At 36.7% G+C, this 27,697-nt stretch overlaps 2 protein-coding genes across 4 annotated transcripts in view; one reads left to right on the top strand and one right to left on the bottom strand.

Annotated features, from left to right (window-relative positions):
* The window catches only part of sbf2 (SET binding factor 2), a 100,252-nt gene extending 82,161 nt beyond the window's left edge, over positions 1 to 18,091 (bottom strand). For both annotated transcript variants that reach the window (XM_028014328.1, XM_028014329.1), the window contains exons 1-2: positions 17,939 to 18,091; positions 5,411 to 5,496 (exon numbers count right to left, since the gene is read on the bottom strand). In XM_028014328.1, the coding sequence (XP_027870129.1) occupies positions 5,411 to 5,496; positions 17,939 to 17,993 (141 nt within the window). In that variant the 5' untranslated portion in view covers positions 17,994 to 18,091. The remainder of the gene's footprint in view (positions 1 to 5,410; positions 5,497 to 17,938) is intronic.
* Positions 18,092 to 21,517: 3,426 nt separating this feature from the next.
* On the top strand, positions 21,518 to 23,791 carry adma (adrenomedullin a). 2 transcript variants are annotated; one of them, XM_028016020.1, is made up of 4 exons: positions 21,518 to 21,653; positions 22,238 to 22,340; positions 22,475 to 22,600; positions 22,716 to 23,791. In XM_028016020.1, exons 2-4 carry the CDS (start codon positions 22,246 to 22,248, stop codon positions 23,116 to 23,118), a joined length of 624 nt encoding a protein of 207 aa, XP_027871821.1. In that variant the 5' UTR covers positions 21,518 to 21,653; positions 22,238 to 22,245; the 3' UTR covers positions 23,119 to 23,791. The 2 variants fall into 2 exon arrangements, with proteins under 2 accessions (XP_027871821.1, XP_027871823.1); XM_028016022.1 differs by lacking the exon at positions 21,518 to 21,653 and having other exon boundaries at positions 22,234 to 22,339; positions 22,473 to 22,600.
* Positions 23,792 to 27,697: the final 3,906 nt, after the last annotated feature.

Here is a 27,697-nt window from a genome sequence, read left to right as displayed (position 1 = left end):
ACAAACACACACAAAAAAAATCACAGTTTCCATCAGATATTATATTTGTGCTTCTACAATTTTGCAAGCACAGTCAAATTTGATATAGGTGAAGTTGCCAGGAAAGTTGTAACAACTGAATTTGCAGGCCAGGCCAAGGCCCTGCCAAAGCAAACCTGACAAATCGGATGCTTTTTACTTCAGTGACTCAAAAACATTTCTAGATGTTAGTGGATTTGCCTCACAAATAAAGTAATTACAAATGTAGCGACTGTCATATTACAGGTTGACTGTCTTACAGCAACTCAAAGTCACAGAAAGAAGGAAGTTTCTATGACAGTAAAGTTGTGGAAAAATACTACAACTTTGTTATACCTGACCACCAGCAAGTTTGCAGTTCACTGGTCTGAAGACCGTTGTTTTGTTTCCTCTTTAGGGCCACAGCCCATTAAAAAAATTAATGTGCTGTAGTCCACATAAATTTTTTTTAATGTGCATAAATGTATTGTCTTTTTAATCCATCAGGGAAAATAAAGGAATTACAATGTTACTCTTGATTCATCAAAGGTCGTTTCCTTAACCCTTAACTTGGTTTTTGAGCTAATATAGAAAAAAATCCAGTTCAGATTTCTAGATGACTGGTCAGCTTTTCGCTATCAAACAACTTATGACAGTTCAGTTAGAACAAGACTGAACAAATAGAAATTTTTAGATGTGATGCCAGGAGTAAGCCTCATCTTTCTTAGATGATGGAGAAGATGTTTGGCCTTGCGCAACAGCCTCATGTTTGGAGCAAGCATGGTGGTGGAGGACTGATGATTTTGGCCAGCTACAGAAAAAAAAGTATCTTGCTGTCACTGACGGAACCCATAATATTCTCCGCATACCAAAGTATTTCTGAGACAAATGTGGCCAGCTGTCCCACAGCTGAAGCTTGTTTGAAACTGGGTCATCAACAGGACAATGATCCAAAACACCACAACAAAATTAGCATGGTTCGAAATACGATACAAATATGTTGTCTACAGGAAACCGATGTTGTAAACATTCACATACGTCATCCATTAAACAAATAGTGCCCGTAATTAAACAAGCAAACTGAGCAAATAAACAGAGCAATTAAAAGTAATTCCAGGGATTCTTTGCTGAATGTGTGGCAAATGTAATTTGTGTATTTGTTTCATTTGCTCAAAGCCATCTGGTGGTAAACCCAAACAGTAAACTAAAGACCCCAAGTCTGACCAAGTGTGAACATTTGCAAGATATTGAACCAATAAAAGAGCAGAATATAATGCTTAACATTTTAACCAAGACTTTTAAAACTTTCCACATAATTAAATATGGATGATTTTCTTAGCAAGCACACCTCGTTTATTTCCAAGAAAACTGCTCCATGTAAAACCAACAAATATGACCTCTGCTTTGTTATGCAACAGCACCGTGGCATTAATGATGGTTGAAAATGTTAAAAAAAACAGGACCTACGTAAGCTACTGTTTTTACTTCTCAGTGGTGGTTCTAGTGGTGGGTGTCAGGAGGAAGTCTGTTCCTTGGGTTTACCAGAATGAGATGAGACTAAACCAGTGGTTAGCTAAATATATATTTATTAGAAAAGCGCATGTCTTCTTTTCCCCACAAATAGATTTCACAAATCCATATGGCATTTTAAAGAATAACTGAATCAGTGATAAATTATTTTGCATAGTTTTGATAAGTATACGCTGATGTTTTATGCTTATCTTGAGGTTAAACAAAAAACAATGCAAATACTTTGAGAGATTTTATAAAGAGAAACAGCAGTTCCACAAGCCATTTCTTCCATATCAAAATCTACCATGTTTTCTGGTAAGAAGAGCTCTTATTTATCACTACTAAGAATAAATTACACCTGAACCATGGCACATGTTGAACTACAGTTAAAAACAGGAAGAAAGTCAGACTGCAGTGGCGCGACAAAGTCATCTACAATCAATATCATGTTTGTTTTCACCACTAAAGGTTTTAGACCTAAACAGTATTTTGTTCACACCCTGTACAACACCAATGTCAAACTAACCCCACACAAAGAGACAAGAACAACTAAAACCATTTTATAACTATTATCTAGCCATTGACCTTAATTTGTACACAAATGATAAATAACAGCTTCAGCTGAGGATGTGTGTTGTAACAAAATGTTGATTCTGAACTCGACTGAGCTCAGGAAAGTTTAGAACCATTGCATCTAATAAAACTGGATTTTGTAAAATGCATCAAAAGACAGATTATCTAAGTATCAAAGTTCAAAGAAATAGAAAAAAAAGTATATGGTAAGCCAAAATTGTTCATTCATATTTAATCTTAATAGTCTTAATTATATCAGAAAAGCTTGTTCGGCTGCTTTTTCTGCCACATAATGATGCCTAAAACTCATAAAAATGTTTTAGAAATGAAAATGAATTGCAAAATAGCAACTGACAACCACTAATACATCTCATTAAGCCATTATCATTTAGTTCAGTGGAATTTACACATTAAAAACCTCACCCAAAGACCCCACAGTGGTGCCTTCCTGTGAACCCTTGACAATTTACAGTAAACATAGCACCCCTGCATCGATGCTAGAGGGTGAAGCGATGGAAATTTACTAGGTGCACATAGCACTGACCTCCGTCCACAGACCTGGCTCATCCACAACAGATGAGGATTTGAGCTGGTTCCTATCACCATCACTTGCCTGTACAGATTAGAAACACATTTTTCCGAGCACAAGTTGTAAACGCTTTTTCTTGGTGCATTCCTCATCTGTGGCTATTTAGTTTGCTGGGGGCCTGTTGTGACCACAAAATGCTTTTCGTGCTCAGCTTGATCCACTGTTGTCTACAGATGTGTTTGTAAAAAAAAAAGTCATTTTCTTTTTCATGGAGTGGAGAAAATCTGCAAATAATAATGGCTTACATACCAGCTCAAAACAGATCCAAAATGCTAATTGCTAAGTGGGTCTGTTAAACACCATGGTGTATCATCATTAAAGCTTCAAAGAAGGAATTTCAGTCATTTGGCTTTAAACCAAATTTTGTCACAAAACACGTAGCCGGAAAGAACATTTCTAGAAAAGCCTAACCCTTCTTGTACTTTTTGTTTTATTTTCTTCATGTCTATTTAACCTTCACCACAAAATAATCACTAGCATGTTTTGCAAAAACCTAAAATATTCTTAAAAACATAATGCATATCAGAAGCAAATGACATTTAACACAAAATGCTAAAAAGATCAGCCCTGCATTGAGGGGAACTATTCTCAATTTAGCATCACACCAATTTCCAATGGTATGCATCAGCCCCGGATAACATCTGGAAACACTAGACCAATAGATTCAGCTAAACTTGTTGAAGGGTTTCTATATTTAGAGGAAAACCATGACAAGATACTTGAGGGATGATGCTGAGCGAGTGGCGCCATCCTGATTCATCCCTCAAATTCATTGAAGAAAACAAATGAATTCCAACCACATCGCAAAGACATCCAGTGCCCAAAATAACAGCAGAGAGCATTTTTTTAATTCCAAATTTTAAAATGTCCTTGTCACAGTTAGTGTCTGTCTGCTTTGACTGTGGTGCAATAGATCACGGTCCATCTCTAAGCAGCGGCACAAAACAAGACACATGCCTAATGGCCACCAACAGCCTGAAGTGGCTTGTACTGGAAGATGCCTGCGTGACACTCAACCACCCAGTCACTAAGTGAATATTTGTGGCAGAATAACAGCCTTATTTATTCTGAACTGTCTCATAAATACCGCTGTATAAACAATATATAGTAGTTGTTTTTTTTTACCCATGTCTACAGAGTGACACAATCTATAATGTAGCTAACTCTACAACTGTGTCAACATGATCTAAACATGAACGGTATGTTCCCCAAATCACGACAATAAACCACACATCTAACAAGAGTTTCCTTTTTTCCAGACACAGCTGTGAAATTCTGCAAAGCCATATGAACCCCCTGCTGTGTTTTTCCTTTTATGTGCTAAAAATACCAGCAAACATCTATTTTGTTTTTTGCGGGGAAGTTGAAGTGGGTGGGGGCAAGAGGAGGTTGTTGCAAAACCATGGATACCAAAGTTTATTTAAATTATGGACATAGTGGAAGTGTGAATAGTGAGGATTTGAACAAATGGTTGAGTCAAACATGGCATAAATCTCTAATGTTGGGAAAGGACAGCTTGATATTACTGCCCGTCTCTTCAACTTGAAGCAAAACAATATAAGAAAACCATAAAAATAATGACAAATTGAGATGAAAGCTTTTTATCAGGCATCCCCCATTTCAATGGTTGCCTCTCATCACATCTACGGTACTTATTTTGTGTGTGTTTCTTTGCTACTATGAAGATTTATGAGTAGATTGCTGCCAAGCAGAAATAAAGGTCTTGTCAGTCTTCATGCTTTTCATGTCTTTAAATTTAGCTGCTTTGGTTTACTAACTTTTGGTGTAGCTAGCTAGCATGATGCATCATACATTGTTCTTATCATACTTTAAATTTGATATTTCCTCTCTCCAAACCAATTCACGCACACGCTACACATTGCTGTCAGACCTTACAAATGTGAAACTTGAATACTGATAATCACTTTAAAGCAATAGTAGCATTTTAAACAACCAAAAAAAGCACAAGGAAAAGAATATTCATTCACTGGCCAAGTTGTACAGAGTGTGCAAAAATAGAAACTGTATGGATAATCAATGAACAAAATGTAAAAAAAATTTTGCCCACTTTCATTTTCCTCGCTGAGTCCCAAACCAGTTTGCTTAGTCATTAAGAGCTTATCAGTAGTGCTAAGTTTAAACGAACAAAAACAGATATAAGGAAGGTGCTAATGTCCTGGGCAGTGTGATCCTGTCAACTGTGAATGCTTCTCCTGGGACTGACAGTTTTTCCCATCCCTGATAAGAAAATATTTTCTATATCTATTGGATTGTCCATGTAAGGATAACAGACTAACAGACCTCCTGTCAAAGACCCCACGGAGTCTCCAGTCAGATGAGGAGGGGCCAAACTAAAACAGGCAAGTATTTCTGTTCACTGTGTCACTAAAGAAGATGGAAAAATACCAGCTAAGTTGGGTATAAAGTGAAACGTGAATGTGAGTAAACTGTCCTTGGTTAATGAGCATGAGATGAGAAAAAAATCAAATTCAGAAAAACAGTGATGACTGTAACTGTAACATGAAATGCCAAAGTCTACAGCTCAAGCGCCAAAGGACAAATGTATCAAATGTCATTCTTTTACTTTGATTGAAAACACACAGAGAGACATAGGACTATGGTGTATTCTTAGTCTTTCATGGCCAATAATTTAATATTGAACCTTTCCAAAAAAAACAATTAATAACAGAATGCCATTTTCAGTGATTTTGAGTAATCATTAAAGTTGTTAAAACTCACCATCTCCACCCCTTGAGGAAAGGCAGTTCCTTCCCAGTCTGTCTTTGGAAACCGCTGAATTATCTTCCCACATCCTTCTCCTGATCCTGCAGGAACAGACAAATATCTGTCAAACAGGTACAGATGAAAACTACCCAGTTACTGTAAAAGACATCTTTTTTCATGGGGAGAAAAGATGTCACTGCAAAGATGCTTCTGTAAACATTTGTCACATTAATGTAAGTGTTTAGTACTTTAGTATTAGTCTGTGATTATATTTTAATATTTAAAAATTACTCGTCTTTGTTCATATACTTAAGACTTGAGAAGTTAGCGGTTTTGACTTAAAAATGAAGTTATTGTAAAAAAACAAAAGTTTTGATGACAAAATAAACAGAAATGTAAACAATTATTTTATTTTTCATTCGATATTGTGACTAATATTTTAATTGTAACTTCTAAGTGGTGTGGTGAGACTTTCCATGGTAGCAGAAAGTCATTTGAGTCTCTTAAGTTCTATAGAAAGTCTCCCCACATCATATTTTTTATTGAATTAAAAATTTGGACAACAAATTTCTACAATATAAATAATTTGCATTAATAAAAACACATAAACAATAATAGTCAGGTTAAATGAAAGTAAGCAGAACTTTATTCCTTCTGCTTTTGCAAAGCTTAGAAGAAAAATCCAGACAAGCCTTGAGTTTTCCGGGTAACTCTTTTTATAGAAGCTGTCCATTGCCTTCTATGATTAATTAAACTACTGTACTTGCAAATTTGATTTCACTTCTCACTTTCAAGGAAGTTTCTTTTCAATTATTTTAAGCTGCAAAAAGGAACTGTTAAAGGCTACAAGTTGTTGAGAACATAACTTAAGAGGGTGTGACTGAGCATATCAAGATGTTTCATAAGGAATGTGGACAAGACCAAGACTTGGAACTAATACAAAGCAGATCATGAGTCACAAAACAAAAACAGAAATGAAAAAAAAAACACCAACCTCTTCATTCCAAAGCCTTAAAATCACAACTTGAACATTGACCTTTTTATTCCAATTTCTATACCTTGTTACCTCAGGAAGCATTCAAAAGAAATATTAGAAATAATGAGTTCATCTGCTCTGTAAAACACACCACTGCTCAGATCTAGGTAACAAAAACTTTTAAAATGTCCCTGTTTAGTTAGCAACTAAACTGGCAACCAAAACAGGTGTAATAAGCTTCACATTTAGCATCTCAGACTTGGAGGTTTGAACCTTGAAATATTTGCCTCCAAATCAACTCTGTAATCAATTCCCAATGCACATCATATGGCTAGGGCTTGCAAAACTCCTACATCTAAATTACAAATACATAATTCATGTCAACATATCTATTTAGAGGTTGATGTATTACCGCAGCATTCTTATTTAGCAATGTTGAAGGCCAATTTGAAAGGATATTTATCTAATTAGGAGAAAAAATTCAATGACTTCATTTTGATGTTATCTTAAACGTCTCTTCACTCTGTCAGTTTGGAAGCAATTTTTGTTCATTGCAAAAAAAAAAAAGGTCTCCCAAAGAGACACAGACAGAAACTGCATACATGTGGCCGATAAAAGAATTTATTTAACCGAGATGACTTGATCTATAAATACATTTTTGTTTAGGCAAACTATAAATTCTGATTTCAAACCATGAAATCAGAATCACCAGTATAACAGAAAATAAAACAGTCAAATAAAAATAGAGAATACCACATTCAAGAAAAATTTGTAGTCTAAAGCCTTTTTATTAGACCTAAATAAAAAAGTCAACCAAATTTGTATTGGAGATGTAACAACAGTTTACATCAGGAAGTGAGGGGGAAACTGTCAAGAAAAATAACATGAGCAGTCTGGCACTAAACTATTTGCAGTGAGCTGCAGTGAGCTTCTTGTGTTAATACTGTGTTCCTATTTGTAGATGCTTTGGACATTAGATGTTCTCTTCCCAAAAAAATTCACCAAAGTTAAATGGTACTTGTCATCATTTAATCATACTGAGCTGATAACCAAGGATGTGTGTCTGCGACCAACACTACGGCCTTGTCAGTCAAAAAACTACAGACAGACCTTAAAGGACAGCCAGTGAGAGAACTGTGTGTTGCAAGGAAAAGGGTGCCAATGTAATCATTTGTACAAGGGAATCTCTGTCCTTTGTACTGCTGTGCAAGCCAGAACATATGTCTGAAGCATGATGAAGCATGCCAGTCACCTGAAATGTCTCAACTTCAGCCAGTTCCTTTCTGCTCACTGAAAGAAATTAGCAATGATCTGATCTGAGGTTGAAAAAAATTATATTGACTAAATAACACTTGGAAAAACACACATTTCCTATAGCATCTTGTTGTGCTGCACTGCTCACAAATCGGAGACCTAGCATTATGTGAATTCAGATTGATATATTAGAGGCTCACAATATATCAAATAATAATCATTATTGCAAGATTACTGGTTGGATATTGCAATTGCTTAGCCCTTGGACTATTTCGGATAATATCATCTATCAAGTATTGGGCATTAACCCTATGAATATCAATAATACAATTGGCCAGTTGGAGAATCTAATATTTCTAACAGCTGTATTTATGTCATTGCAAGATAAACAATTGAAGGTTGCCTATTATTAAAAAAGTTAATGTGTAGGCAAGTTTGGACAAATTCTTGCTTGAAAAATCTACCCATCATGTAATGTTTGCAACATCAGCCTCTTAAGTAAACGTCCATGTGCAACCTTTCTAGGCGTTAGCACTGGTCAAGGTTTTTTAGAAATAAATCAGGACACCATGGTAAGTGTTACATATCCACTGTTGGCACTGGATGCTTGGCCGCTGAGAACGTTTTAGCTCTCATAACTCAAGCCATGATGCAGCAATCTCCCAGCAGATTCCTTATGAAGTCCAAGTGTTACAGTATGAACAGAGATTAGATACAACACAGACGGGAGGCAGAGTCGCCACAACAACCGGAAATTGAGCAGCTACACATCAACAGAATGAAACAAGGTCTCAGGACTGCAGCCATCCGGCACCTCAGACCTGCTGTCAACGGGTCCTTGAAACCTAGAACTCCACATGGGAGGGCAAATCATCAATCACTATGAAAGCTTAAGGTTTGTGATCCCCTTGGTTTAATAGTGAACATACATTCCTGCGCTCATGCTTTCGGTCAACTCAAATATTAAGATTCACACAGAAACATAAACCTGCAAACAAAAAACATTTCATTTTAATAAGAATCTCAACTAGGCTGGCAAAAGCTAGACAACAAAGCTCAAAGAACGCCTTAACACAGGGTGGCATGAACTGAAGAAAATTCAGCAACTGGGATGCAAAGAATAATTGTAGTTAATACAGGATTGCTAAAGAATCCTGGATTCTGAAAGTTTGCAAAAAAATTCCAATTCAAAGTAAAAAAATAATTATTTTTCAAAAAATAAAAAAATAAACCTTCCTAGCAAATTCAGGAAGGTTTTAATCAGAATCCTTATTATTTAACCCTCCATAATTTTTTTAAAGTTATGTTGCCTTGAAGTGCAATAGAAGACTTTTATAAAAAATATTCTATTTACATATTTGTTAAAATTGTCACAATGTCATGACAGTATAATATAAGTTAATCTGTGGAATAATAAATAATAAATCCAGCTCCTCTGCCTTCTCCCTGTCGTTCTGCAGAAATACACGACGCCCAGTCTGAAACAACCCATCAGAACCAGGAGGAGGGTCTTAGCACTGTCAATCACGCTCATGTATGCACTGCTCACACCCTGCGCTTGCTCTGCTGCACTATAGCTCCATTCCCACAACGGAGCCTGTCGTGAATCCTCAAGCTAATTAGCATAGCCACCAATGACGGCAGATAAACAGATTTTCTGCAACAGCATACTTTTTCCTCCATTAGCAAACCTCGTGTACGTGCTGTGATAATTTTAACTAAAACCTCATTCTGCATATACTCTTGTCATCTTTGTGTGATATTAAATTATGTTTAATTATTTGAAAAATGATTACAATGGCAAAAAAGCTAAAAAAAAAAAACCCAACAAAAAAGCAGAAATCTTAAAGTCACTATTCACTGCACCGTTGGTCTTGTTTTGCTCATCAGATTAGTCAAGTGTAACATGTCCAAATATGACACGGTGATAGCAGGACACCAATCTGTCTGACCATTGCATGTTTTGGTTCTTTACAGCTCCTCTAATTAAAAACATATGGACTGAGTGCTCCCTGTTCTAATTTTTAACCACAGATGAAACTAAATGACAAAATTCCTCACATTCCACAAGCCTGCACTCGTGTATTAAAACAAGCCCCGTTTTCAAACACTACCCCCACGATAACTATAAAGAACCCCCATAAGTGAGGATAATGGAATCCAGACCTGAAAAAGAAGCATGGTAATTTGCACATCCGCCAACAAAAAACAAAGGGGAATGAAGTGCAAAGAAATAATGATGTTTATTTATTCCTCTTATGGGCAGAAGATACAGAAACAAGAAGAACAAAAGTTGTTGAAGGCCATGACAAATGTTTAAAAGGAAAAAAAAAATCCAGTTTGACAGGATATAGAAGGGCTTGGTACAGTTAAGCAGTGCAAATTAGAAGACAAGAAAACCACATAAATGTTTTTAGCTGTAGGCTATATTTAATATCACATAAAAATGTTTAAAATCTGATTCCTGTTTCAGAGTCTTAGCATTTATATGAAGACATCTTCAACAGGTGCTTTTTATTGCGCTTCTTATTTTCTGACTTAGACAAAGTTGAAGAATAGAGCTCTACTGACAGAGCAAGTCAACACACACATATTTGACTCAGGCTGAATAAAACTAATAATTTATCTCTGAATTGTGTGATGTTGCATATTTTCAAGCGCAAGTGAAAAACCCACAGAGGGAAAGTTCTTTATCTTTCTTGATTATAGCAGTAAAAGAAAAAAAACTTCAGTTTATCTTCCTGATTTATCTAACAGCTGTTGTGGTTGATTAAATCAGCCAACATCGTCTCTTCACCATATATGGCGAAGAGACCCCCAGTGGACTCTGCCAGTTTACGTAATACAGACGTCAGCCCCTAACCTGATTTTGGCCCGGCTATGCACACAGTTGGACTATGCTGGAACAAATTGATAGATATTGCCTCTCCACGTTTTTTAGATCCCAGAATATTAAGATTGATTGAACATAGAGAGAAAATCCATCAAAAAGGAATCTGTGTAAATTTATTTCTGATACTGATTTAGCAACTTGTTCTGTTGGACTTTCTGGTTCTGAAAGAAACGTGGGTTGACATGAACGCAAGAAAAACTGAAGTGGGTAAATTCTTCAATTTAGCATTAAGAGCAATTGTAAGCATCTGATTCGATGTGGGGAAACCCATTTGGACTCACTTGTAATCAGAAAACCAAACTGATTGTCCACTAAATGATATGCAAAGGATGAAATAGTTTGCATGGAAAATGGTACTGGAGATTAACTAAGTGATGACATCATAAATATCAGGAAGCTTTAAGGCTTTGAATTACAACTGCAGGTCAAATATGTAAAAACCATGACAGAACCGTGAAGTCGTGCCCCGGTCAAACGCATGAGGAAAACCAAAACACATCAGGGTGAGTCTATTCAGATTTCATTCTGGAATAGTTATCAAGATCTAGATATTGTTGCACAGAAAACCCATTGGAACAATAAAAAGGTCAGAGTGACTGGTTGAACAAATGATGCAAAACCTTGGAAAATGCTTCTTTAAGCATCCCGAATGTCATATTCCACTTCTAAAATTATTAGGACTGAAATGTTTCCTGCCATGAACTTTGATTAATTTGCATTACCACAAACACCATCATGTTCTGGTTATACTGTACCTTATCGACAGATGTGACTAAAGTAAAAGAAGTCAGTGGACTTCCCCTTTGTATCAGTTTGGCCTAAACAAAGAGGAAGAAACTGCTCCACTGTATTCTGTTTCTCACCAAAAAGCCTGAATCCAAACTACAAAACACAGCGAATAAAGGCAATAACTCTATGATGCATCAATTCTATTTAAATGCTTGAAGTAAAGAAAGTAAAATCAGTATTAAACATATAACCAATTTACTAAGCAAATATTTTTCTAAAGGGGCCAATGGCAATAAATTCTCACCAAAGGGTGGTGACGAGCCTTCTAGTCCACACATGCACAGATACACAGAGAAAGACAAAAAGTATTGAACACACCAACTGAAAATTAATTATTTAGTAGATGAGCCTTTCTTGGAGATGACAACTTCAAGATACTTCATGTATGGAGAACCTAGTGGCCTGCATTGCCCAGGAGTTATTCTAGCCTTTTCTTTCACATCAACACTTTTCAAATTGCAAGGTCTTTGCAGCCCTTTCTTTTTTGCAAGTTTCTTATTGTGAAGAAAGTTAAAGTCCACGATGTTCACATTTATAACATTACTTTTGATATGGTGTTCATGAGCAGATATGCAGTGCCTCCTGACCTCTAAACATAGGGTGTGCCTGCTAAATCCAGGTCTTTCCAAAGCTCTTCTCAAGGGGTCCTTGGCTCTTTGGCAACTCTTCTGATTTTTAATCCTCTGTCTGAAACCCTGTAGGGAGTTGCTGGTCATGGTCAGGATATGGTGTCATGGTTTTCTTTCCACTTTCAGATTATGCTCCCAACAGTTTTCACTGAAACCTTCCTTGGTAACCAATGCCACCAATGTTTTGCACAACAAGTTATGAAAGTTTTGAGAATGCTAACTGGCTTTGCCAATTATGAGATGTTTCTTATGCAACACGTTGGTAATTAAACACCATTTTATAGACCAGTGTTTCCCAACCCCGGTCCTAGAGGCACACTCCCCAGCAAGTCTTAGATGTTTCCTTGCTTCAACCCACTTGATTTCAATTGATGGCTGATTAACAAGCTTTTGCTGAAGTGCAATGATCTGAATCAGGCCTGTTAAAGCAAGGACACATGCAGTGTGCCTTGAGGAACAGAGTTGGGAAACACTGACACTGGACAAAACCTGCTTATATTAATTTGCGCTACGTGGCAGGATTGTGTTCTAATTCTTGAAAGATTTCAGCTGCTGTCATAATTTTCCATGGCTTTTTGCCACTCCTTTATTTCACATGTTATAGCAAACATATATCCCAGATAATGGGGTAGTCTATCCAGTGATGTTTTTTTTTTTTATCTCAACAACAAAATTTTATTGAAGCACTTGTTTATAGATAGTGTCCAGCAGTTTTAAATGTTAAATTGTTTAAGTGCAAAACTGTTGATATTTATTGTGTCACAATAAATATCAGGGGCATGAAGAGCCTGAATGGAGATTACTTTAATAATTAGCTAACACTAGTTGCCCTCTGTAGTTCTTTGCAATGTAGTTCTGGCATGTAGCAATGCCAGAATTACAATAATTTTGTAGCATATTTTGCAACCCTAAATTATGGACTTATTTCTTTGTATGTATGTACTGTATGGGTTGTTATTGAGATCTTGGAAGAATTTCATGCTTCGTGCAACAGACAAATATGTTTACTAAGAAAAACACTGATTCGCTTGACACTGTGCATATATGACACACCTAAATTGAAATAACTTTTCAGTGAATATTTTAATTTATTATAATGTACCTGTAAATCGAGGTAAAATCAAAAGAGTGCCACTTGAAAGTAATTTGCAGAACTCCTTGCAGATGCTGAACAAAGGGACAGTACGGTAATCTGAAATTCACATGCATCCAAATCTGCCATTTCAAATGTCTACAAATTTCAAAACTGCCCATATCAATCACTGACCTTTCCATGAATCTGTCAATATGTTAACAGGTATCCATCAACAACAGCTATTTATACAATACATGCACATGGGAAAAGAGAAAATATGATATTTACAGGGTAAGAAAGGTGTTTAGCCTTGATTTTCCCCTCCAAATCATGATTATAGTATGTTGTTTACTACATTGTTAAATAAATGGATGGTCACTGCAATCTATATCCAACCACATTGGAAAACTGAGAAAAGTGGCTTATAATGTATTGGGGCGACAAGCTGAAATAAGTCTTTAATTGTCAAAAAGCTAAAAATGTGAATTTTTCTCAAGAGGATTGCACAATTTATTTTTTCAAAAGGTTAAACCCCAACTAATAAGCACTGAGAAAGCCCCACTTTTGTTATGTTTATGTTATTACCGATAAAAGCAAGACAAACTACACAAATTTATTTAAATATATAATAATTCAATCAGCCAACAATAACACATGGCAGCACTTGATGATCCAATGTCGGAACAATAAAGTCTCCAGCTGTTAGAAGAGCTAACAGTACCCGAGCAATATTTACTTTAAGAGACCGTTTAACAGTTTGAAACTTTATTTAATGTATGATTTTTGGCCCCCTCAGCACAATAACATAGCTTTAAGACATAGTGATTAAAATGATATCAGACGTTGGCGCTTTGCATATTTTCTCAAATCCAAAAGTATTAGCTTATCTCAATGTCGAAAAAAAATTTCTTGAAGCAATCACCAAAGGATCATGCAATAAATATCTAATTATTTCATCAGGTCTATGCGATGCAGATAAACTGAGCAGGCAGCAGGACTAAACAGACTATTTATTATGTCAGAATGAAGCCAACAGACTGAGAGTCATACATGATTTAAGCTAATACAAAAGATACGGGTCATACAACTTTGGACCCCCCACCAGAGCAGATCAACGGGAGCTTGTACTGCAAACAAGTCTGCAGAACCAGACATCATAACAAGCCACAAAAGCAATAATATAATTATGATGTGTCCATAACATTTATTAATTGCATCAATATGAAACAAGTGAGCAAAAGTGGCAGATAAAAACATGAACCATGAACTATTAGTTTATGTTTAAGTTTCTTTTTAAGCAAAAGCACTTCCCATGTGGGTGTGCCAAGTTAGCCAGCTAGAAAAAAAACACTAACTCTCTTTGAGAAGTTTGAACAGACAGTCAATTCATTCCTCACAGTTCTGAAGGGCGAGACCTTGCATGAACTCACTGTTGGTGCGACTATTACAATAATGCTCTGAAAGACACTTACTGATATGCAAACACACTGGGAAGCAACACCACATCCGACACTTTCAAATCGACATCTTAACATGCACACATCCCATTACACACAGCTGATGGATGTGTTTTTTTCATTTGCTTATTTGATATTTAAATTTCATAATATTTTTTGCAAAATTGTGCTGCAGTACATAAGTAAATCCCTAAGTTGAGACCAAAAGATCCCGACAATGAAGTTCCACAGAGCTGAGACTGTACACAGCATTTGTAAAGTGCATTTAATGAGCAGTTTGAGTCAATAAAACAGTGCTGATTTCCTCCAAATAAACTGTTAGAAAATAAGCTTGTCTGACTTTTTTAACTTGGAAAATTGCAATTTTCAGGAAACAGTTTGCCAGACTATATAAAAAGTTATGCCAAAACAGAAAAACAGCTTCCCGTTGCAAAGGGGAAAAACGCAGAGTACAGTGTGGGTTCTGAAGAGTTTTCCAACATTTCTTGTGGAAACTATTCCAAGTGGGAAGGACACTGCGCCGACTTCACAGTGAACCCACCACACTGATCATATTCCTCTTTATTATGATCAAGACAGCATTTTGTTTCACATATTATTCATTCATTCATATTTGGGCCACAGAAATATTTCTGGAGATGTACACTGTGGATTTATCTTCATTGCAAAGAGACAAGGAGGAGAACAATATAAATATTAAAATGGGTCTATACTTTTTCTATTACAGCCACACTTGTTTGTAGACTTTTACACCATCTCTTCTGTGTCTGCCTTTATTTTTACTCCCACAACATCTTGTGACAGGTGGCGAGAATCTTCATCACCACAAAAGGTGTGAATCGTTTCCTCTGACTGTGAACAGATTGCAACCTTAAGCCTTATTCACAGCGAACCAAATGTGAGAACTGGGTCAGGCCAGTGGAGCAGAAGTCAGGATGGAACAGCAGGCTCAGTGATGAGCCACGTAGGGACTGCTGCTTTAAGTTAACAAGCAAGTTGGGCCAGATGAAGGAGAAGTCTGTTGTCTAGATGAACAACTCTGCATCACTGAAACGTGCATGGCTTCAATAAGGCATGCATTTGAGAATTTTTTTAACTTATCTGATTTTTTCATAACAGGCAAACCATCTTTGCAACTTTGAGCCAAAGCAGCAACTACTCTGAGAAAATACATAACAGCAAACACACATATCCTGTAAAGAGCAAGGGAATGCTATTATTCTTCAGGAGGAGATTCAGATCCCTTATCAACTTTGATCTGTGATGACAGAACTTCACTAAGTTGATCTTTAGTTGAGAGTGCAGAGAAGACGAAAATCAACATCCTTGTCTCTTCTTTAAATTGTCTAAATTTTAATCTAGTTACATTTTTCTAGTAGCACAGGGAACAATCTATCTTTTGAGCACACGCTTATCTAAGTGGATGCTGGGATGCACACAGCCAATGAAAGGTACTGTTTACCTAACGTGTGCAGCATAGCGAGGTGACAGCGCATTCAACGAGGCCAGAGCAGACATGAAGCTGAACAGGTGCCACTGTAAGAAGCTAAGCAAATTAATCCAATGTCTTTACGTTCTGCAGACAACATTTTGTCAATAAACAGCAAAGCTTTAAGCTGTTGTAGAAACAGGCAATTTACTAAATGAGCAGCCCTAACTTGAGAACTGTGCCAAAAGAAAAGAAAAGTTTTCATCCATTTATCTTTGAATGATTCAAAGTGTGCTTCCTGTCTTTCGATGAAAGGAATGTGAGGCTGGACTTGAGAAATAACATGTAAGTGTAAGCATGAGGGGCTTCCTGTCCCCCTCCAGCAGAGAGAGTAAAACTTTAGCTCTAGAACTGCTTTTTGTTGCAGCAGTGCAACACTGCAGCCAGTATTGATTTATTTCTGTTCACACAAACAGAAATAAATCAATAATCAAGGGAGCATCCAAAAAGTGTTTAATGGGGTGACCAGTTATGGCCCTGGTTAGATTGCTTACTGTCATATCAGCAGCCATTGTCTTACCCTGAGAACAACAGGAGTATACAAGAAAATATATTTGGTGAATTCAGTCTCTCTGGGTAGATGCAAAAGATGCTAAAAATACTGGAATACACAAATTCTCCAAACTGATGTAGAAAATATTGGAAGAAGCTTACAAATAAAAATAATGCATAACTTTGATTTATTTAAGACTAACTAATTTAGGACTAGCAGTGGGAATGTTACTATCAGCAAATCCAAGGCTAACTTAAAGTAAGAATACCGATATTAATTGTTTCCTATTTATTTCCATTACTTTTAGTTAAACAAAACTTTGTTTTATGGAGATCAATCAACTTAAATACCAGTGAATTAATTTAAGATATCTATATAATAAAAAAATCACCTTATTGATTCATATGTACACAGGTTATTAGCTCCCAAAATATCCGGATGCCATACATGGAAATAATTTAAATCCTAATTTTTGTGTCTCAAAGAAAAAAAAATGACAAAATGTATTTTTGTTTGAAAGCAAAACGTTATCTCCATATATTCTACTGTAATAAGTGTGCCTTATAATAACATTTTCTACCAGAAAGTGAGGCTTTTATTTTAACTTCTCAAAGAATGGAGAATGTTTGGTAAGCTCATTTACTTTCTGCTGAACAATTCATGACAATATCAAAACAGTGTTGAATGTTTTTGTGATGGTGGGACAAAACTTACAACAGGTCTCAATGTAATTTAAGTCAAACATTTAAACATTTAATCAATGCTCCTTCTGGTGACATTTGCTATGACCCACAAGTATTTTGGATGTTCTGCTTAATGTACCGCCATGCGTTCTGTTGTTTCTTAAATGAATATTAAAATCATATTATCCTTTCAAGGCTGCCTGGTGTCTCAATGGAGAGGAAAGGGCAGCAAAACCTAAAGGGTTCTTTACCCCCCTGCATCCCCCCTTTGTGGCGCCACTGAAAAATGATATACAATAAATGACTGAGGACTGCAGCGGATAAAAATAGATCCAGCATAGCAAACATAGCATTTCGCTAGAAAACTACAAACGGGTTATCAATAATCATGCCCTAGCTTGACTCACTGAACAAATAGATAAAGGAGGAGCCAGACATGAACTTATATGGCCAAATCGAAGCTGCGGTCAGACAGCTTTCCCGTTAACGGGCGCTGGATCACTGGATCAACAGGACAGGATGTGACAGATTTTAAACCCATAGAAAAAGTTTCACTTGATCCGAGTCAAATATCACATCCTTCGCTAAAGAGCAGCCACCCTGCACTGACTTAACACGCTGTGTGAACCCACTCCCCTCCGTGTGGTTTCTGACATCTGGCCTGCTAATGGGAGAAAAAGAAAGTGTTTCCCAGTCTCGCCTTAGCCATGTGGCTAACGCTATGTAGCATCAACATCATCATACACATAGACACAAGGCCTGGATCAGCGGAGCTCCGCTCAGTCCGCGACCGCAAACAACTTACCGGCTTTCTCCTGGTCGTATCCGACGACAGTGAAATAGTCAGCCAACCTAGCCATGTCTGCTGCTTTTCCAGAGAAATACCAACACAATTCAGCATTTTTCCTCCTTCCAAAGAACAGCCATGTTTGACAGAAGGAGTGTCACTGCGCTTGCGTGCGAGAGTGGGAATACATCCATGGGCGTGGGCCCTTTCAGTTTACAAACACTGTATCCCAATACTGACTGTTTTTATTTATTTAATTTTTAAAATAATAATAATAATAATAATAATAAAATATCCTTTAGGAAACGACATGATTAACGTCCAGTACAACCAAATGTGCAGCAGCCACACGGGAATTGTTATTCTAATCTTGGTGAGCTGTGGGATTTCATTTCCTGCCTGGAACAATCTCGAATTTTCTGGTGGCTTTGAGGGCTTTTCAAGAGCTGATGGAAGAACCAGTTCCAGAATACCGTATTTTAATAATAAGAGGGGAAACACAGAAATTAAGTTCTGCATAAGTAGCCTATTAAAAATCCAGTTTTGACATAAATAAATATTAAAAGACTATAGATTAAGACTATAATGTAAGCAATATAAATATGTTATCTATCCTTTATAGCATATTGTACTTTGCGTATTGCCTCAAATATTTATTATTTATTAATAAAATTTAAAAAAAACTGCACACAATAGACTTTTGCTCATGTCTACAGAAAGCAGAAAATGGTCAAATCATAAACAAGTGCACTGTTATATTCAAAAAATTGAAAAAAAATCATATTCATCTATCACAACCTTTTATGTTTTGCTTTCAATGAAACCTACAAGAAACTGTACAAATCAAAACTAAGATTCTTCAAATTTCAACGAACCATCGACATGATTAATACTGCCACAATAATATGGCAAACCAATCACTGGGTTTTTGCTTAAAGTGTACAGAAGAATTGGCAATAACTAAAGGATAATAATTTTTCCACAATGTTTAAAATTGTGATATTTATCTATCTTAAGTCCTTTTGTTAGCAGTACATGACTGTCAGTAAGACATCGTTGATTAATGTGTTTTTGATTAAATTGTCAAATGACTAATTTCTTTTCTTTGGATAGTTCAAATATGTACATTTAATTTGTAAATCTGACAAAGAGAAAGGTGAGCAGAAGGACGGAAGATTTCTTGTAAATGCAAATATTTTTTCATAATATATAGCCTTTTCCTTATTTAAACACACCAGGAAAATACTTCAATCAAATGTCACATCTTTCCAAACTATGTTGGAACCCTGAGTGCAATTCCAAACCTTACTTAAACAAAGCAAATCAGTCTGTACAGAAGTAATCTCAGGCACAAGCTTTTACATATTTACATATTTGATTTGTAGGTCTGACCAATTTTTTAAAAAACTAAAGGTATCTGTCAGTATCTCTAATTTTATTAAAATCATTTAAAAAATATTGCTAACAGCAATCAATCCACATTAGCTATATTATGAAGCAACATGTTCAAAAGTCACTGTTCTCCAACAACACATTTTTTTCTGAACCAAATCATTTCAGTTTATTGCAAGTTCTACAAAACTAATGATTCCTTTGCGGAACACTCAGGGAGGAGGATAAACTCTAGAGTGAGGACAAAATATTGGAGAGGAATGAAAACAGGACAACCTGTCACAGGGTAAAGCACGTGGGGATTACTTCATGTGTGTGAGACAAATAGACAAACCAGCAACAATAGCAGGAACCCAGCACGCGATTTCCCTCACTCGCCGTCTGTGTTTTAGTGGCTTTCTAAATTCCTGCACATTACTTTGTTTGCTAAAGCAAAATATAGGCAGTAAAGAATTTGAATTCATGAGAAAACATGGAAAAACATGGAAAAACCCAGAAGATAACTGGGTTTATCTTGGAAAATTAGATGACAGGTTTACAATAATCATGAATCAGCCTCTTTTTCTTGATGTACCTGCTCATATGCAAACTGAAAGGTGGTACAAAAACTGTCAAACTCAAATTTCACAATTGAAGGGGAAAGATTGCTATATAAGGACTCAAAAGGCAACAGAAGAATTTCGTTGTAATGATTGCACCATCTCTCGTCGTAAACTTTGGTAAGGGTATTACAGATCTGCTGGGACCAGTTAACATTACAAAGTGCTTACAAAACATTTTCTTTTTTGACAACACACGTGTTTGCCATTTATGTATTTTTCTGGAGTTTAAAAATATGACACCACCAGCGGAATGGGGTCGCATGAGAATATAAATAAACTCATAAGGATTTCATTATCATACTAGGAAGTGAATAAGGGGTCTTGATATGCCACAGAGGAATGTCAAATGTGGAGCAAACCTTGTTTCATTTGTTCACAGTTAAAGAAAGTGAAAGCAAAATCAAAACTGAAAGATTTCTCTGCACTATGCCTTGAGGATATTTCTACACTGGGATTTCTGTACTGTTCAAACCAAACGTTTTTTCCTCTGGGTTTTACAGCATTTCCTAAATTATGTGTGAGATTACACATGTGTTGGCACATGTTTTTTCTGGGTTTTATAGTTTTGTTCATAGCAAAAATCACTGTAATTTCACATTTATGGGCTCCAATTTGTAATTTCCTACATTCTGTGTCACTTTCAAATATGTATCTTTAGTATAAAACACATGTTTTAAGTTTGGTAATGTAGTGGATTAAAAAGAAAGTCATAAATACTGACCGGATTTATTTTCTGTCATCACCATCTAGATTTTATTTCTCCCTTTATGCAAAAGTGTATTCTAATTGTTTTAACATCATAATACACCGAATATATATATATATATATATATATATATATATATATATATATATATATATATATGTTACCTCACAGGCTGTTATTCAAGCTCAGATTTATAATTGTAAAGTTCCATTAATTTTTTAAACCTTCCAAATGGGTCCAAAGTCAATATTTGCCTTGTCCAAACAAATATAGAGTTTATTGTATTTACAGCTGGACATGCTTATTATATTTAATCAGTAACTCAATGCTTGTCTCGGATTCATTGTCGTCTGGGTTTCCAGGCTCACATGGAACTTCACAGTGTCGGGGAGTGCCTTCGAAAACCGAGGATGGGAACATTCCTTAAAGCTATTTTCTTTGTTGCCAGAGAGACTGAGAAGAGCATAAACAAAAAGAATGGGCATATCTGACCATAGAGTTCAAATATAACAATATAAAAGTTTTAATATTTTGGCTATTATTCTTGTAATGCACAGAAAAAAACTGGGACAAACATTTTGCATTCTTATCTGAGTGTTGTGTTTGACTCATTTTTTTTATTATCATTATATAAGAGTGGATAGAAAATTGGGTTATGACTAAGTAAAATAATAAAAACAGGATACAATAGCACCACAAGATTTCTTCACATATTTTCTTTAAAGTTTTGTTAAACATATGATTTTAATTGTCATTCCTACACTTATTCCCCACCCCTTGTTGCTGAACATGAACAACAGCAGAGCAGTTAAGTGCTTTGAATGGGGTGGGGGAGTTGGGGGTGTCATCACCGAGCCCCTCCCACCTGCAGACTGGCAGCTATAAATGCTGCCGGTCTGGTGCATAGAGGCTAATAGCAGAGTGACACAGCTGCCTTACAGAAGCAAAAGCAACCTGGAGAATACCTGTGGAGTATTCTTTCACTGCTGACTTTGGAAGAAGAACTTTCTCGCCTATCTGAATTGAACTACAGGTATGTGCACTTTGCTTTAAAAGAACTCATATTGCTGTGGTTTGTTGTGCTGCCAGCTGATGGCTTTATCCTTGCTCCTTTTTGAGGTCAAGGCACAAGTGTAGAGACAAGAACAGGTTATCTGCCTGGTTATATAAGCAGTTCAGCTCCTAATGTGTGTGGATCTGTGTAGGAATTGCCAGCAGGCTGTCAAGCATCCAACAGTATTAGTACATTACTTATTTTTTTAAATGCTGTAAGTGAAATTGTTATGATTTGCAAGTTTTTCTGGACTTCTGCTGAATCTATTTTAGACAGTGTCCTTCAAATTACTGGCCAGGGGCCCAAAGCGTGGTCACAGATTTGCTTAACCGAGCAAATTCTGACCCTAGCTTAACTTTCTAAATAAATGAATGATATATGCAATTAACTTGGCTTTTGGACTCTTGTGTAAGAAAACAAAATAGTGGTTCTTGGTGGAATTCTTAATGTGGTAGTTATGCATGCAGAAAGGGACAGAATGGAAATTTGTGCAGCTAAATATTATATTCTACCATAACTGTTTAACTTACCAAACTTTTTTCTCTCTCCCTCTCTTGCCACAGGAGCCAAAATGAAAACGATCTTCCACTCCTTCCTCTATTGCTGCCTGCTGGCTTCAGTAGCACACTGTGTGGAACTTGAGGTGAATCCCGAGTTGAAAAAAAGGTGAGTTAACATTAAATCAATTCATGCAGTAATAATAATAATGTTTCAACTCTGTTAAGTCTTTGGCGGACGCTAGCTGCCAAGAATAAGTAATTCCAAGACTAATGGAGTTTTCCCCCCCTCTTCTCTTGCAGACTAAGCATGTGGCTTGGGAGCAGATTGAGACGGGATCTTGAAACCGTCGCAGTACAGAAAACAGCAGAGTCTGAAAACTTTGTCAGACCAGAGGACATCAGGGATACCTTGCTGCCACATTCCAGGTAAGAAATAAATTATCCAATCCTAAAAGTTCAGCCACCTAATCTGATCAGGTTCTTATTCAAAAGTTATAACGTAACAGCATAGATTAATGTCCTGTTTCCCTTCTATCTCTAGCACTGACATTAAGATCCGAACCAAGAGGTCCGTAGGTTGTACCCTGGGTACCTGCTCGGTGCACGTCCTGGCACATCGTGTACAACAGTTCAAAGACAACAAGCTGAAGACCAGCGTCCCTCATGGCACTGATATTAAGATCCGAACCAAGAGGTCCGCAGGTTGTGCCCTGGGTACCTGCTCGGTGCACATCCTGGCACATCGTTTACAACAGACCAAAGACAACAAGCTGAAGATCAGCGCCCCTGCTAGCAAAATGAGCGCTCACGGATACGGCCGGAGGCGCAGATCTATTCCAGAGAGGCAAATCTCCCTAAGGATGGAGGAGGGCAGGTTGAGACCCGTGTGGAGTCTGAACAACTCACAAGTTCACAAGCTTGAAGCTCTACTCAGCAGGACATGAGGAGGACTCTGAAAGAGGACTTGGGAGCAAAATCAAGGGAGCTGGACTCTTCAGCTTGTGTCCCCTTCTGCTTGGCTTTGAAATTCTCCAAATGCCTAAGACTCTTGCCAAGTATACTCCAGCGCATTTGTTCCAGACAGGAGGACTGAGTCAGAGTGATTCTGGATGCAGCCGTGGCTCTGGGATGCGGCTCAGTGGACTAGAGTTTGCAAACAGCTGGCTTAAAGAAACTGGATGGCATAGTGTGGAGCAAACTACAGGTGCTGTTCTCTGCCTGGCAGAGGAAAAGGATGAGTGCAAATACATGTGGGCACATCCTGAAAGAGGGAACCCTCTATTAACATTTTAGAACTTTACACACTTATTCCTCATGGCCTAGACTTTAAAAAGTGCTATTCCCGAAGGACTACATCATGCTCTATAAGACTGCTAAAAATGGCTTGCACTTTTCCTTTTGAACTAAAGCAAAATGAATCATAAAGAAAAGATATCATTATCAATATGCCTACAGAGCTTTAATGCTCTCCATTTATATCAAGTTTTGGACACTGTACAAGGGAAAATGCCTTAGATTCTTTGAGCTATGTGCCAATCCATACTGGGTTTAACTATACTTGAAAATGTTTTTGTCTGTAAAAAAAAACCAAAAAAAAACCATGTGCAATCCTATTTTTTTAGTGCAGATATTTGTGTATATAAATGAATTTCTTTATTTAATTATTATATAAAAGTACTTATGCATATAAAGCTATTTTTGTACAGAAAGAGAGAGATATATATATGGGCATTTTAGCTATTTGTCATTATTCCTTTGCAAACTGTGCTAAATTGATGTGTTTTATATGTATGTTATTTTATATTTGTAAATGTATTTTATTTTATTTGTGTCATTCAATAAAAGTTTTGCATACAAAATCTAAAACCTTGTTGTGACGTCCTTTATTCTTTAGGACAATCTATTGTCTTGAGGAAAACACAGAACACCTGGTCTCTCTTAAGGTCTTACAGGTTCTCATTAGCGTGCCCCCACCCTTAAACTCTTCCTCTCATAACATTCCCCCATTTCTGACCCCCGCAGCCTCCTGATATCGGCATTAAAAGAAGGCCAGACATGGTGCCGGGCACATTCCGGATAAGTTTCACTCATTTTTGTTGGCTCGTCCCACACCACAGAGCAGCCCTAAACCCATCAAGGGGAGGCTGAAGATTTAGATCCATCTGCATTCAATGGTGCGTGGATTTGGACACAAGAAGCCTCACATGGGGGGTTCCGGTCTAACATTCCTGGGAGAGCATCACAGAGACGTTGAAACTCACTTTTGCCATAGATCACCTCGCCCTATTGTAGAAGCGAACAAAAGTACAACCTATATCATATGATGCATTAAAGTTTAAATTTACTGACTACTAATTATTGTATGACATAACCTGCAGACTCTGCTGCATGCAGGATAACAAGAGGCATCAGGTAGTTTTTCCTCTTAAATTAAACCTCGATGGCTTTCTATGCAGAAAAAGAACGATGCCAATATTACTGAATAAGATTATCTCTATAAAACCTAGAGAGCTTAAATATCAGCAGATAGATCATCAGTTAAAAGAAATGTCTTAGTGAGGACACAGTTGCAATCATAAATCCTGCTCTGTGACGTAAATGCAATCTCTGTCGCCCTCTAGAGTCACCAGATCAGAAAGTACCTCCACTAAACTTTTAACTGAGGAACAGAAAAAGATGAGAATCAATACTTGAGGGTTCTTGCTGATTTGCACAAAGTTTGCAATTCAACATAAAGTGAATTATATTTAAATGCATTGCATCATTGGCCATGCAAGTTCATCTTAAATCCAATCTAGTTTTCTCATGCTGAGAAATATGAATAAAAACTTTTTTTCGCTAAAGTATGCAAAACTGGGTTCACTGCATGCATCTTCGTTCCATATAGGGATAAATTTGTTCCATACATTAAAAAGTTCAAATTGAAGTCCATCCCTACTAGCAATCCCCGAAAACATTACAGAATTAAGTAATACAGCAAGGCAGTATAAAAAAGTCCAATTCTTGATACAGAACAAAAAAGTGGTATTATGGTTGTCAAAATGCTATGATTTTTAGTGACGTTATAGGAAAAATACTTCATGAAGTATTGACTCATGAAGCACAAGACCGAAGACTGAGCTAAAAATTTTATGTTATTTAAAGGTTTTAAAGGCTCAGTCTTTGTTGGAATTTTTTATGACAAAATTATTTAATCTGGCACACAAATCAAATGACTGCTCCAAGTAGAACAACAGCTAAAGTAATAAAACAATTGCGCCATCTAGTGGTCAGCTACTCTGTTTGCAATTTATTTATCTCGAATGACAAACACCCTAATTAGGAAAAACACAGCAGAAAGTAAATGAATTTTTAAAAAAATTACCATCAAAGTTAAATCTCTCTAAGAATAGAATGAATGGATGTACTATGTGTACTGTCCAGCTATGTGATGGTGTCACTTCTTCAGTAAGCCAATCAGCTTGTGACGCCATTGATGCACTGATGGCATCAACAAACTGAGCAGTCTAGGTCAAGAGGTAAAAAATAATACCTTAGTTAAAGCTCTTATTGCATGATAAACTGCTGGTCTTTCATTCTACATTGCATATTAAAATGTATTGCCTAATTTTCCTAGCTGGATATTGGCTTAATCATACAATGTAAAAACAAAACATATGTGCCAAAGTAAAAAAATAAAATACAGAAACAAAGTGCTTTAAAATATCTCCTCTGAGTCTGGAATACATATCTGCTCTCCCATGTAGGGTGTTTGTTGAATCCAATGAGAAGAAGAAGAATAAAAAAGGAAAGGACAGCAGAGGAAAGGAGATTAATTATAAATGTGACAATAATGTTGTCATCAAAAGGATACGGGCCAAGGATTAAGACACTGACTAAGTCTTAAGGTGCGGTAATAACCTCAGATGAGAGGATTAGCCTGATAATCTCAACAACTTCTGAGGTTAAATCTGGGACTGCTGCATATGACCTCACTATTATGTGAGTCCACTGAGGAGACATATGTGGCGGTGCACTCATACTACAGACCAAGTCTGTCTAATCTTCTCTGCTAAGGCTTACAATGCAGAGCCTTGCAAAAGTATTCACACCCAAAATTCTTCTTAAACATTTTATATATTACTGTTGCAAAGTTGGATGGGGTTCCTTAGGCTTTTATGTGAAGGAAGAAAAAGAATACAACATTTGCAGTGTTTTAAAAATTAATGAAAAGATTATAATTTGTATGCAGAATCTCTTCCTAAACAAAATCTAGAGCAATTGCCCCAAGATGTCACCTAATAAGTATTAAAACTCAATTTTATAAATTGAGATGTTCTCTGTAAACCTTAAAGGCTTTTACTGTATTAGTAATCATCTTGAAGACCAAGAAGCACGGCAGATGGCTCAGGGATAAAGTTGTGGAGGAGTTGAAACAGAGTAAGGTCATAAAACAATATATCAAGCTTTGAATGTCTCACATAAATGTGCACCAAGAATGCAGAAGGCCTTCACTGAAGGAGCGCTCAAGTTCAGCAGCAGCTTCATAGGGTGGTAGATGAAGTCTAAAAGTGATATTATTGTCAGATTTCTTCTGTCTCCAACCATCTGCATTGGGCCGAGGAGATATCATAGGACAGGGCTGTAAATAAGCAGCTACCCCAACAAACTACACCACAGAGCCTCTGTGGTGGCTGAAGCCACTGTACTTCACTTCAATCTGTCAGGATTTGTAAAGAAATATTTTCCGTCGCTTCTCCTTTTGCACATAATCTGAACATGATAATTACACATAATCTTAAAATAATAATCAGTCACTGAAGGTGGCTGCAACTCTTGTAAGAGTGTAATATGCCTTGTAATTTTGAGTCAAAAAAGCCACAGAGAAACAGGTTTAGTTTTGCAGGAAATTATGTCAAAAGGATTATTTACGTGTCTTTCAGAAATGTTGTCTTTGGTGAAAGCATTTTCCAGCACTTTGTGTCTTTCTTCTTCCTTTGGGCCTGGCTACTGAGGAGAATATGAGACAAGGAGAAGCACCTCTTACAAAGGAGTCAAGTGCTTTTCTGGGATCAAGTGAGCTTCTTCCATTCTCTCCTCACTCTCTCTGTAATGTGGTAAAAAAGCTTTTTCTCCAGTAGCGTTGATCTCTTTATCAGATATGACTTTGACAATAAACGCTGTAAGACAAGATAAAGACATCAAGATAAAAGCGATATATGTCAGAGATCTAACTGAGTTGGCCAGTAATGGCCTCCTCTAGCCTCTAACAGGTTTTACATTAGGAGCAGGAAATACTGACTAATGGTCTTTATTCTCCAAAGGAATCATGGATATGATGTATGATCAGCTCCATTTTTCCACATTAAAAAAACTTTCAGCAAGACTCATTGACCCAAAGGTCCAAGTCAGAATAGCTTAGTCACACTAGCCAAATTAAGAAATTCTGTACATTAAAGCTAAATAATAATATACTTAATCTACAGTATGTATCCAATGATAAAAAAATAAGTGATGCAAAAATTATAATAATTGAAGATGTAA

The sequence above is a fragment of the Xiphophorus couchianus genome, chromosome 4, assembly GCF_001444195.1.
Source record: "Xiphophorus couchianus chromosome 4, X_couchianus-1.0, whole genome shotgun sequence".
Taxonomy (NCBI): Eukaryota; Metazoa; Chordata; class Actinopteri; order Cyprinodontiformes; family Poeciliidae; genus Xiphophorus; species Xiphophorus couchianus.
This window is presented reverse-complemented; position numbering and strand designations above follow the sequence as displayed.

What these genes read in the sequence shown, in the direction of transcription:
- adma (XM_028016020.1), top strand. Translation starts at nt 22,246, where the DNA reads ATGAAAACGATCTTCCACTCCTTCCTCTATTGCTGCCTGCTGGCTTCA. An exon ending in AATCCCGAGTTGAAAAAAAG is followed by an intron (nt 22,341 to 22,474) that starts GTGAGTTAACAT and finishes CTTCTCTTGCAG; the next exon opens with ACTAAGCATGTGGCTTGGGA. An exon ending in ACCTTGCTGCCACATTCCAG is followed by an intron (nt 22,601 to 22,715) that starts GTAAGAAATAAA and finishes TTCTATCTCTAG; the next exon opens with CACTGACATTAAGATCCGAA.